The sequence below is a fragment of the Propithecus coquereli genome, unplaced genomic scaffold (genome assembly GCF_000956105.1).
Source record: "Propithecus coquereli isolate 6110/MARCELLA unplaced genomic scaffold, Pcoq_1.0 Scaffold14, whole genome shotgun sequence".
Classification (NCBI taxonomy): Eukaryota; Metazoa; Chordata; class Mammalia; order Primates; family Indriidae; genus Propithecus; species Propithecus coquereli.
The window spans coordinates 3,264,794-3,277,822 of NW_012138302.1; the positions used below are offsets into that span (position 1 = coordinate 3,264,794).

Genomic DNA, 13,029 nt, shown 5'->3' on the forward strand with positions numbered 1-13,029 from the left:
AGTGTTGTCATTAAAATACTGGTTATGGGTATTGCCATTCTAGTAGGTGTCTTCACTCTATGGTATGTATCTTAGATTTGGTACATATCAATTAACTTACTTATTAGTCTTCACAAGTATAACCCCTTAGACCAGGGCTAACTTTTCTATTTATCTTCAACATTTAGGGAAGTGTCTACTTCAAATCACATAGTCTGATAGTACAAAATACAAACACATCACATACTCTCAAAATGCACAAGGACACCCATTAAGTATAAATTGTGTGTGTGTGTGTGTGTGTGTGAGAATTGCACAACACAAAGACAACTCAAGGTGAAACGAACACACCCCTGACAGAACAATTACATCTCACAAATATTAGTTTGACGGTGTTTCATAAGTAGGTATAATACAAAAGATTAGCTCTTTCTACACAGGTCTAATGTTCACAAAAAATGGCATTTGTTATTTGTTAGCTAATTTCTAGTTAGAAACAAGAGCCTTTCCCACTACAGCTTGTGACTAGGATCATTATAAGAGTCCATTTACACTACTAGGCTCATGAAGGCTTTTTCACATTTTTTGCGTATATTACTGAGGACAAATGGACATTAATTTTGAAACAATCATTTTCAAATTTGACTGTGACCATTTTCTTTTCTCTCTCCCATCTTTTAAAGTAATATATACAGCTATAAAGTAATATATTACACTTCATATGACCCATTGTGATGCAAATCTGAAGACTTCTTGAATGAAATTACACAGTTAGGTCACACATCTTGTTTTCCATTATCTTATGAGTCTGAGTGGAACAAGTTTGAAATTGAGGCATGTACGATACAAAAGTCTTCTTACCAGAAGTTCCTAAGTTGAAATTATTTTCCACAAAGTGTGAGCAACTCTCCTGGAGGATTCTGATGTCAGTGAATAAACAGTGAGCTGGGAATGGGCACAACACTCCGGACTCATCAGTCAGAAACACATCACTCTCTCTTTTTTTGCTTGAGGTGACCCCTAAATAATAGACAGACTTTTTGACATTATTTTCTTCAGGGAAATTTCCCTCCAGTTTCAAAAGTTCATCCAGTCCTTCTGGGAATGTAAGGTGTGGTGAAATTTTGTTCAGATGCTGATCTGATAACATAAGAAAACCCTGGCTCTCTATTTCCCAAGAGCTATTAGAGAAAGAATCTTTCAGTGGAGAATTTTTCCTAGAGAAGCACTTGCTGACCGAACTATTTGTAAGCCCTTGTTCTTCATCAGTTTCACTTGATTTAGAGTTACTGACCAGCGTGGCATATTTAACAGAGGGCTGTCTCCTGCTTTCGTCCTCGCAGGTTACCTGGGTGCCCTCAGCCTGAGAGAAGTTAGCACTGTTGCATTGATCACTAATACAAACAGAACCCTTTCCAACATCTGGAGTTGTCAAAAGTAGAGAGACCACAGTGGCTGGCACCATCTCATCTTTATTTTTCCAGGATGTATCAACACTGATATCTTCTGAAATGGTTTCAGGCTCCAAAAGAAGAGGACCAAATGTCACTGATTCTGTATGCTTGATAAAAAGATGCTCAAACGTTTCTGGCTAAAAGAAAAGACACATTTTAATGCTCTATTATATTAAATTTTTTTTTCATTATGTCATGCTTGCAGAAATGGAAGTGTGGAAGGTTAGTAATAAAGGACATAAATCAACCACAAATTTAATTAGTTTCGGACTGAAACCCAGATATATAAAAAAAATTTAAGGGACAGGCAGTTTAAGATAGTGTTTAAAACTGGGACAAGACAGACTTAGGCTTGAGTTCTAATTCTTTGACCATGAACAAGTACATTCTCCGCTCTGCAGTTTCTTCATCTGTAAAAATATGCTCAACACTTCCTTCATGGCATTGTGGATAGAAATAAATTAGTGTCTGCAAATGCTTAGCTCTTGGTTACTGAAATTGGAAAGTGCTGTCTTCTGAAGGAATCCCTAATATTTTAGAGCAAATTAACTAAAAATGTAAGCCCCAAATAGAAAAAAATGAAATAAAATCAAATGAGGAAAATGACTTCTTCAAAGATAGTTAAAATAACTATTTTATGACATAAGATATGGAATGAAGGTAAAATAATTGTGAATGAAAGTTAAGAACTTATCTGCCTTACAGCATACTGAGAATCTACTTGAGATTATCTGAAAAAAAGAACTAATAATACCTATTTGTTGAAAACGATAGTGAAAGAGATGATCATATTGTCAATTACTATTCCTTATAAATAACTTCATATAAAAATATATACTATGGAACATGTGGAATGAAGACAAATACACGAGACAAATGTATATCATATTTTTTATAGGAACAATGGTTACATCACAACAAAAATCCTGCTAAGCAGCTACAAATCAAGAATACGTATGCAAAAAGCTCAATTCATACAATGTAAACACATTGAAAAAAATGCAAAATAAAAAATACTGTCAATACATCACATTAAAAAATTAACATAACGAAATTAAGTGCTATAAAATGTGTTCAGTTTATACATCATATATGTAATTTAATTTCTGAATTTTACAATTTTTTTTTTTTTTTGAGACAGAGTCTCACCGTGTTGCCTGGGCTAGAGTGCCGTGGCGTCAGCCTAGCTCACAGCAACCTCAAACTCCTGGGCTCAAGCAATCCTCCTGCCTCAGCCTCCCAAGTAGCTCAGACTACAGGCAGGCGCCACCATGCCCGGCTAATTTTTTCTATATATTTTTAGTTGTCCAATTAATTTCTTTCTAATTTTAGTAGAGACGGGGTCTCACTCTTGCTCAGGCTGGTTTCGAACTCCTGAGCTCAAACAATCCACCCGCCTCGGCCTCCCAGAGAGCTAGGATTACAGGCGTGAGCCACCGCGCCAGGTCTACAATTTTTAAACTTATGGAGTGAATTCAGATTTATTGCCTGAAATCACCATATACCCAGCTGTTCTTAATAATGGCATGTGTAGTCCATATAAAAATACAATTTATTTAGCATAGTTTTGAACTGTTAAGTGAAATATACTAGTGGTTAAAAACGATAAAAGAATAAATATACCAAATACTAAATATGATAATGATGTATTAAAATACTACGTAATGACAAATACTATGTTAATACAACTTTTTCTGTTATTCTACGAACATAATACATGAAGAGAAAAACTGTTCATATGCCTGTTTTCTTTCTGACGGAAATCTATAGATTTGTGACTTCCTTCAAATATTTGCTTGCTCATTTTGGTTTTTTCTTAAGGTTTCTACTATATATGCATGAATTGTCTTAAAATTTAAGTGAACCTAGAAATTAAGGTTGCAAAATAAAGTAAATAGATGCTATCAATATGAAAACAAAAAATACATACAAATAACCCACAGCATGTAGTCAAGCTCACATATATTCTTCAAATGACATGTTTAGTATATTTCATGTTCTCTAAAACTTCATAATTGGTAACTAACTGCTGAAACAAAATATTGTATTTGTCTTCAAATTAACTCAGCTGGAAGATTTCACTAATAATTAATAAGAAATAACGGACTCATATATTATTGAAATATATCTTATCGATGGGTCACAAAACTTTATTAAAAGTATATTCATTAAAAAGTTATTTGACTAATGCACCTAAGTTTTTAGAATAGTCTGGGCACATATTAAATATGGATTCATTCAACTGGTAGGAATTAAAAAATATCCTTTCATAATTTCACACAGATTTTACATTCCAATGACATCTGTTAATAGTCAACAAAAAGGAAAAAAGACATGTTCTTTCTATTTTTTAGCTTTTTTTACATTCAAAGAAAACTATGAAAAAAATCTAAATATAAGTGGTCCATACATGTCTTAAATTTGAATGCTATTTGGGTTCATCCAACAGAGGCTTTGGTTTTATTTGAATGTGAGCAACACAGCACATTTCATCTGCCAAATTCATAGAACTAGTGAGTGGTCTTTTTTCAGGTAGAAAAGCCCTGTCCTCACCATGGACTATCTGCAAAAGCTCCAAAGAGTCTCCATTGCTTGCATCACTGCCCACTTCCCTGCCTTCCAGAAGTCTTGGACGGTTCAGTGAAAATAAATTAGATATAAGGAAGAGTTTCACAAGGAGGCTGGACTGGAGGCTGATGTTCTTTTCCGATCTGATCAATCTGACCTGGGTATGTGGGGTCATGCTGATATGAACTGTAACTTCCACTGGCCTGTGACCAGTACTAACCACAACTTCTGGCTTTCTCTGAACTGAAATGGGACTTAGCACTTAAGCCATTTTCAAGGATATTGAATATTGAAATTCACAGATTGACCAAACTTATGTACCAAAAAAGCTACAAGACATTCAAAAGAACAGCCAAATGGGTCAATTTGTAGGCTGAAGTGTCTATAAGGGAATCTAAGATGGAAAAATTTGGACTTAAATATATAAATTAAACACTTTGTGTTCTGTACTTAGAGTCATTGTATTTGCCAAGCTATGTGTCAGAAATTGCAGTTTTAGAGTTCACCTAGTTACAGCATTGCCTTCTGTATATTTGAGAATATTGAATAGATATGTAATGACAGCAACAGTTCACAACTTTTTAAATGTTTTATGACCAGAAAATTATAAATCAAAAGCCAGAACTCATGAATATTACTTTTAAACTTTAGATGACCTGAAAATTAATCACACATCCAAACTGAACTGGACTGGAACCTATATCTTGACCCCAAATTTACATATCTATTTTAAGTCCTAAATCAACATGATCCACCATATGTTAGTTTTCAAAAGTTCAACCGAAATTTTTTTAGATTTGCTCCCCTTCTTCAAAATGTAAAAATCTTCTAATATTCTATAGACTGTTGGGAAGTTGGTACAATGGGTTCATCTGTAGTGATCATGATTAGACTTCAAAGAATGTCCATTCTCTGTTTAGATAAAATAAAACAAAATAAGAATGCAAAATAAAAAATCACTCAGAAAGCAAAAGATAAAAGATTTCAAAAACATTTTCTGTCAAGCATGGGTTCTGAATTATAAATTCTTATGTTATGTTGCAGTGATGCATCCTTTTAGGAAAGAGTAAAATTTTGGTAATTTAGGGAAGGCTAAAGTTCCCATTTTCTTACACTCTAAGGACATTTTTAATTACCACAGAAAAGGAGAAACTATAGAGGAATAACACAATGGGAAAAGTAGAGAAGAACAAAGAGCTGAGAAAATAAAACGGGAGGTGGAGGGGAACCAATAACGATATCGTAACAAGAAAGAGTAAAAGAGTAGAGCAGCGAAAAGAAAAATTGAAAAATAAAGAGAAAGAAGAGCTAAAATAGAAATAATGAAGAAGAATAGAATCATAGAACCATTACCATGGATTTTTTAAATCTAGAAATAAGATCTAAGAAATCATCTGGTCCAAATTTCTCTCCTTTTTTTTAGACAAAGCAATTGAGTCTTGCCAAGATTATCTGCTTAAGGTTACACAGCTAATTAGAGCAGAGTGAGCACCCTAACTTAGTTCTTTGTCCTGGACCAACAATTTTTCTATAATACAATGGAAGATAAAAAGATGTCCCAAACACAAACAGGCAGAAGAACGAGTTCTTTGTTTTCCTTCTACTACTTGCTGTGATAAAGCTGAGCTGTTTAATTCATGCTCTCTCCTGGTTCCTTATAATTGGAGGGCTATAAGGAACAAGAAAATAAACAAAACTAAAGTCATATTTTAAAGGAGTGAAATATACACCTCTAGGCCCAGTGATATGCACTTTAGGGCAGAGAGGAGATGGCTACTGCTAAATAGAACTTCTAACTAGGAAACGCACCAGCTCTTCCACACATTCGCAAGGCCATTCTAGCAATTTCAGTGATGCTTCTGATTCAGATCTGGGAAGATGGTGTTCTGGGAGTCCACGGGTTGTTAAGATGCTTCTCTGAAGGCCTACAGTAAGCTGAGGAATCTACGATAGTCTTTAGATCCCAAGGAAAAATCCATTTGTTTTTAGCTTTCGCCCTCCTAAAGTAAGTTGTTAAGTGGAGTACACTCTTGTGAAAACTCACATCAATGTAAGAAAAGGAGCAGAGTTGGGTCAAAAAAAAAAAGAGAGAATGAGAAAAATATTGCAAAATAAATAAAGAACGAAAAGGAACGGAATGAATTAAAGGTAAATTAAAGAAGCTTAAAATATCTTTAAGGGGAAAAATTCAGATGATTTGGATTTAAAAGAAAAATAATTAATTTGGCAAAAATATTAAAGAAAAAAGATACAAAACAAATTGAAAAAGGTCTTTTACATTGTGAAATTTGAATTGGAAGAAAAGTAAAGCTGTTGAGTCATTATAGTACATTTTCCTACAAGAATTCAATCTATGTTTAAGATTCTAATTGTTAAAATACAAAGAGAAATGGTGTAGAGAGGTACATATTCTGATTCAAGGTGGCAGATTAAATATATATGTTCCTCTCTTGTCTCTACAGAGTTTCTCTTAGAATGACGGTATGTAAATAAATCAAATACAGATCCACAACAAAGATGATCTGAGAGGGCTAATATGAAATGAGTAATTTTCACACATTCCTAAAACGTGAAGAACATTTGGAAGAGTATAGACCAAAGAAAATGAGCAAAGGAAGCTGATGACCAGAATATATCCAGAGGAGGCTGCATCTGAGGAAGAAGCCAATTAGCCCTGCTGAATACAGTAGAGATGGCGGGTGAAGAAATGGCAAAAACACGTAGAGAAACCAGACCTGAGGCTGGAAGCCAGGGCCTGAGGGAAGTTCTGCATGTGGAGCAGGGGCTCTTTTACTCCTTCACTGAACGTGGAAGAGCTGCTGTGTGAGAACTAGCCTTCATGCCCAAAATGAGGGTTTGTTCTCAAAAGCAACTAAGGAACTGTGTGGGGAGGAAGAGAGCAGCCATCTCAGAGTACATCTTTCCTCATCTGGCCAGAAGCCCTGTCTACTCACGCAGAGCAACAATCCGTGCCTATATGCATCAGGCTCCCGGGCAGCCAGTCTACTGCTTCATCCCTAAACATGAAAGGAAAGCAAAGGATGACCAGATATTTGGCCAAAGTCTGAGATGAGAAAAAAAAGGCCAAGATAAACATGAGAAAATTTGACCTAGCACAAACACAGAATTCAGGGAATAGAGCAGAGAATTTTTAAAACAAGTAAGCAAAAATCTTCTAATTGGTATTTCTAGTAATTTAAAAAAATATATTGCACACAGAAAACCAGAACAGAATACTATGAAAAAGAATACTTGGAAATTGACAAATATAATAGAAAATAAAACTTCATCAGAAGCACTAGAAGAACAGGAAGTGGCAAGGTCTCAGAATGTAAAACGAAAAGACAAAGAAACAAAAGAATATTATTTTTAATTTTTTTAATGATGTCCCTTGAGTCATAAGAAACAAAAAATATTATATAAGAGATAAGAAATATGGAAAATCTATGCACAGGATCTAACATCCAAAAAATACAGATTCTAGAAAGAGAACCAAAGAAACATGAGAAGAGGAAATTACCAAAGAAATAATATAATTTCTCAGAGTTGACAGAAGACATGGAAACCAAAGTCTGATAACCAAGTTAAATGAAAAAACAACCACCCTAGATTCATTAACGAAATTTCAAAATAATAAAAATATTTTAAAAACTATTTTAAAAGAAAGAAAATTGCAAATAACCACCGAGGAGTAAAAATCAAATGGCATCTGACTTCTCAGAAGTAACACTGGATGTTAGATGACAAGGCAAGAATTTTTCTATTGGAAAGGCTCTTTCAATCCAGAAATTGATATTCCACTGTCAAATTGTCAAAGGATGAAGTTAGAATAAAAAATTTCAGGCATGGAGAGACTCAGACTTATCACACAACATTTCTTAGGAGGTTACTTCAGGATACATTAATAGTTAAGAAGGAGGAAGAATAGGAACCCAGGAAACAGTGCTGTCTAGAAATCAGTGAAGGGAAAGTTCAGAGTAAGGGTTTATGGCAATTTTAGAAAAGGCCTAATCCAGATGGAAGTAGGAGGACAGAGGATTTCCTTGACAGAGTGCGCTGGAACAAGGTTTCCAGTAAAGATGGGAACTGGATAAAATAGCTTAAATAATAGCAACACACAGAAGGGAAAGGAAAGAGGAAAGAAAGAGGGGGGAGGAAGAAAGAAAGGAAGGGAGGAAGGAAGGGGCAATTAGAAACTCTAGGAAAAGAAAAAAAGGATACAAACCCAAAATTAAGCCAACTAAAATTTGACACAATGTTGAACACGTAGAATATTCCTAATATCTTTTTTTTAATTCCTCTTCACATTAGAACCTCTAAGAAGTGTAATCACATTATATTACTTGGTTCAGCAAGGAACAATATTTATGCAATTATAACGACGTAAATTCAGTTTGTTTTCCCATTTTTTAAATGAACCCACAGACATATTACAGCACAGAACATAATGTCAACCCTGGCTTAAGGAAAGGTGTAAAGTTTGAGTTTACAGGAATTCAAAAGTAGAGGGAGAAATGGAGGGAAGGCTACGAGTGCTAATGTCCTTATTTTACCAAAAAAAAAAAAGTAGGGGAGCTCCAAAGCTCCAAGAAATAGTCTCTATTTGATATAACAAGAAATGGAAGTTTAAGTAGATCTTTCTGAGGTTGCAGAGGTGACTACTCAAAGAATTGAAAAAAGGGACAAAAGTAATATTTGGCAGAAGCATGAGGAAAGGAGAAGGGGAGGAAAGGTATGTGTATGAGTAAATCCCCATCGTAGCCAGAAATCAATAGATAATGTCTATATTTCAGAGTGGCACAAGCAAATTATCTTTAGAAATATAGAGGTGACCTGCCAGGAAAAGTCAGAAGTCAGACAATTAAAACCAGTAGCATTTGGACAGCAAGATTAAGTGTAGGGAGGGGTGGAGAAGGGTAAGATACTTTTCAATAAATGTTCTTCCATACTATTTTATTATTAAATCATGCTCACATATTCTTTTGCAAAAAACATTTTTTAAATAATGAGAAATATCAAGGCATATACACTAGAGGACAAAGAGACATATACAACCATACTCCTGCAGTATTGTTTGTAATAAATAGAAAAAAGTGTTCAAGCACCTTAAATATCCACCAGTAGGGGAATGGATAAATGAATTGCACTACATTCATATGGGGGGATACCATGACTAGTCCAAATGAGCAAACTCAATTAACTATGTCAACATGGATAGGGCTAAAAAAAAAATGCTGGAATTGGAATGATATGAAATGTACCATAACATGAACAATACCCCAAAGGATTACTGTTCATTGGTCATGGATATACACATGTGGATGTAAGAAAGTACAAAAGCACAAACTATACAAGCATGTACAATATTCCTAAAAGTGGGTTCCTCTAGGGAGGGAAGGAGGAACTGGAAATAGTGAGGGGAACAAGCAGGACAAACTTTATCTGTAGTTTTTACTTATTAAAAAAATGAGGAAAATATGGAAAATTTTAAGATTTGTTGGTATAGAGCTGTTTTTATACTATTCTACATTGATGTATTTATATTATTTAAAAAATTAATTTTAAAAGAGAAAAGGAAGTAGAACATACAAAAGAAAGAGGATCTGGGGGAAATTATATTAGCTGAATTATCTTTAATCACATATAATATCCTATTTTTATTAGCAACGTCTAGCATACAGTAGTTTTAAATAAATGTTTTATTTTTATTTTTCCTTTGGAGAGATCTCAAAATATTGGCTCTTTTTTTTCATCTTCAGCATATAGCATATCTATATGTTCAGCATAGATTTAGATTTAATATAAACTGAAGGGAGGGAGAATGATAGCTTCTGAAGTGAAATAGATTAATTTTAGGGAAAATTTTAGAAATCAGATTAGATGTCTAGGAATTACAGGTATAGAACATATTCATAACAATCATTCAAAAAATCTAAATATGGAGAACAAATTAAGGAAAATACTTTATATAAATAATTACTGCTTTCTTTAAAAAATGCTATATTTGTGTTTGAATTGTTTTTAAAAACAATGCGATCTCCTGGTCTATTTTCTTTGTAATATATTGTGGCTTTTTTCTTTGTTAGGTTGGTTGGTTGGTTTTAGAATTGGATGTACCACATTTTGTTTATCCATTCATCATTTGGGTTGCTTTCATGTTTTGGCTGTTATGAATGATGCTGCTATGAATATTCACATACAAGTTTCCATGTGGATATATCATTTCATTTGTATTAGGTATATATCTAGGAGTGGAATTGCTGGTTCATATGATAATTCAGTGTTTAACACCATCAGACTATTTACCAAATGGGCTGCCCTATTTTATGTTCCCACCATAAATGTATGATAGCTCCAATTTCTCCGTATTCTCACCAACAAATTATCTGTCTTTTTTATTATACCCTTGTAGCTGGTGTGAAGTGGTATCTTATGTTTTTTATTTGCATCTCCGTAATGTCTAATGATATTGAACATGTTTTCATTTGTGTTTATTGACTATTTCTTTATCGTCTTTGGAGAAATGCCTATTCAGATCCTTTGCCCATTTTTTTAATGCATTAAAATATACACAACAAAATTTACCATCTTAACTATTTTTAAGTGTACGATTTAGGTAGCATAGTACATTAAGGAATACATTGTTAATATCAACTTGATGGCAAAGGTATCAGTTTGAGTCAGATGGATCTGGGTTTGAACCATGGTTTTTACATGTACAGGCAGGGAGGTCAAGACAAGCTACTGAGCCACTCCGAGCCTCGGTTTTATCATCAGAAAATATAAGGCTATCAGCCCTATGAAATAATTAATAAAATAATATGAATATAAAAGCATAGGGTGGATAGTAAGTTTGCCTTTTCCTCTTTAGTAATATAAAGTGAATTATATGATATTATTTTTCCTTAAAATATTAAATTTTAGTTATTTAGGAGACTAAAGCAGAAGGCTAGATAGAAAAAAAGTTACTGAATTTTAGTAGATTTTAATCATTTATAAAATCTTTTACATTCTGTATTTTATATTCTATATTCTTCTACACTCTTTAAATGTTCCCATTATATTTCAAAACCTGATTTGTTCCTAATGGTGTTACTTATGCACCTGTTAAGCCCTAGAAATAAACTAACTGTGGGTTAGTTATGCTTAAAAAACATACGATTAGAAAGTCAAATATTTGCAAAGGTAAAACACAGTCTTACAAATAAGAACATTCACACCCACTGTATCTTAAAAATTCTTCACATTTCTTTAATTTACCAGAACCTGAAAAGATCTGGAAATCTTTCAATCTACTTGTATAAAGCATCTGTCAGATGATCTGCTGCAGCAGGATCATGCTTATTTTCAGGGAGCGCAGGTGAGACAGTGGGTAGTACATAGACTACAAATATTTACCAATTCAACCTGCATCCACCCAGTAGTTCCTTTGAGTCAGACATTTTTTGGAAAAGGGAAGAATAATTTGGTGCAGGTTCAAACTGCATTTTGCTGATTCGGTCCTGATAATTTCCTTGCTCTAGTAAACACTTAGAAACCATTTTCATTATGGTTCATAGGTAAGATTTCAGAGCTTAAACGCTGAAGAGAGTTTTAGCTTCTTTTTAAGTGATGGTAAGATGGTCATTCTCTGAATTAATATACAGTTATATAGTGAAGCTTAAAAATTTTTATTTAGATAGGCATTTAGGGTTTTTTTGACCAAAAACCTCTCATATTTAAGGGAAAAAAAATCTCTTACTTAGTTTTTGTCTTGGAGTCTTCCTGTTGCCAAGTTGTGAATGTGCTCTGGTCCTTCCTCCCATGTGACAAGAGTCCAGGTGCCACCACAAAACCCGGTTAATGACTATTCGTCTACTAGATCTTGGCTCAAATGTCACTTTCTTACTTTCATCCACTCACTCCCACCCAACACGCTAAGCCAGGTTCCTACATTATAAACTCTGAACACAGGGTCTCCTTCTTTCACAACATGTGGTTTATAATTGTGAAGTTATTTCCATGATACACTGACTAATGCTTCTCTTCCCCATGAGACTGTATATTCCAGAGTGCACAGTGTTTTCTCTAGCGTAGTGACCAGCCTAGGTAGGATGGTATTCAACAATATTCTAAATGGATGAAATGAATACAGGAATGAATGAAAAAATAAACTATTCTAGAGAGGTACAAGGAGGAAAGTTCTTCCCATTCCTTCAATCCAGCCACTCTTCTCTGGCTCCACTGTCTTATTTCTTGGATGGGAAGAAAAATATGTTTAAAAGCTGTTTTCCCAAAGCCTAGGAATAGCCTAGCCTTACATATAAATATTCACCATGTGCTTGTTGAACAAATGAATGAATGACATATATATATATATATATATATATGCCTGACATATCACCATAACTACAAGAAATGTTACTGTATGAATTCATAATGGAAGGGCAAGAAGAAGAATATTTTATTCACTGAAAAAATCAGCAACCCTGTTTTAATGAAAGGAGACTCCATTGCTTATACTGAGCAACAGCACAGCTGAGGAGTGCATAAGCGTGGCTGGTTAGACTCAGGCAGAGTGAAGTTTCCGTTAAAAGAATGATTTATATATAAAATTACACTGCCACCTCTTCTGAAGACAGGGAATTGTTTATTCTGCTGAAAGATTACAATTCAATCTTTTGTATTGTTCATTATGTGTACAATATTACTTGTTTATCCACTCATCGATAAACTGTAGAGCAGTGTTTTTCTAACTGTAAATTATAGGCTATTTGATGTTGTGAAATCTATTTAGTGGGTCGCAACCAGCATTTTTAACAAATAAAATAGAGTTTTAAAACATTCTATTTTGTGCAAGTAGTAAAAATGTTTCATTCATCTTGCATTTCACTTTTGCATATCTATATCTATGTGTATACTAGGTTGGAAGGTAAAATGTATTTCTCACTGTGGGTGGATCATGGTAAAAAAAAATTGAAAGCCACTACTATAGAGAACAGCTGCTATTAATATATATATATAAAATTATATATTATATATATGGAAC

General features: G+C 33.9%; 1 protein-coding gene across 1 annotated transcript in view; it reads right to left on the reverse strand.

Moving 5' to 3' along the window:
• Positions 1–742: 742 nt before the first annotated feature.
• Positions 743–13,029, reverse strand: part of LEPR (leptin receptor) — a 66,848-nt gene continuing 54,561 nt past the window's right edge. Inside the window, exon 17 of the mRNA XM_012639325.1 lies at positions 743–1,570. Coding sequence (XP_012494779.1) covers positions 743–1,570 — 828 coding nt within the window. The remainder of the gene's footprint in view (positions 1,571–13,029) is intronic.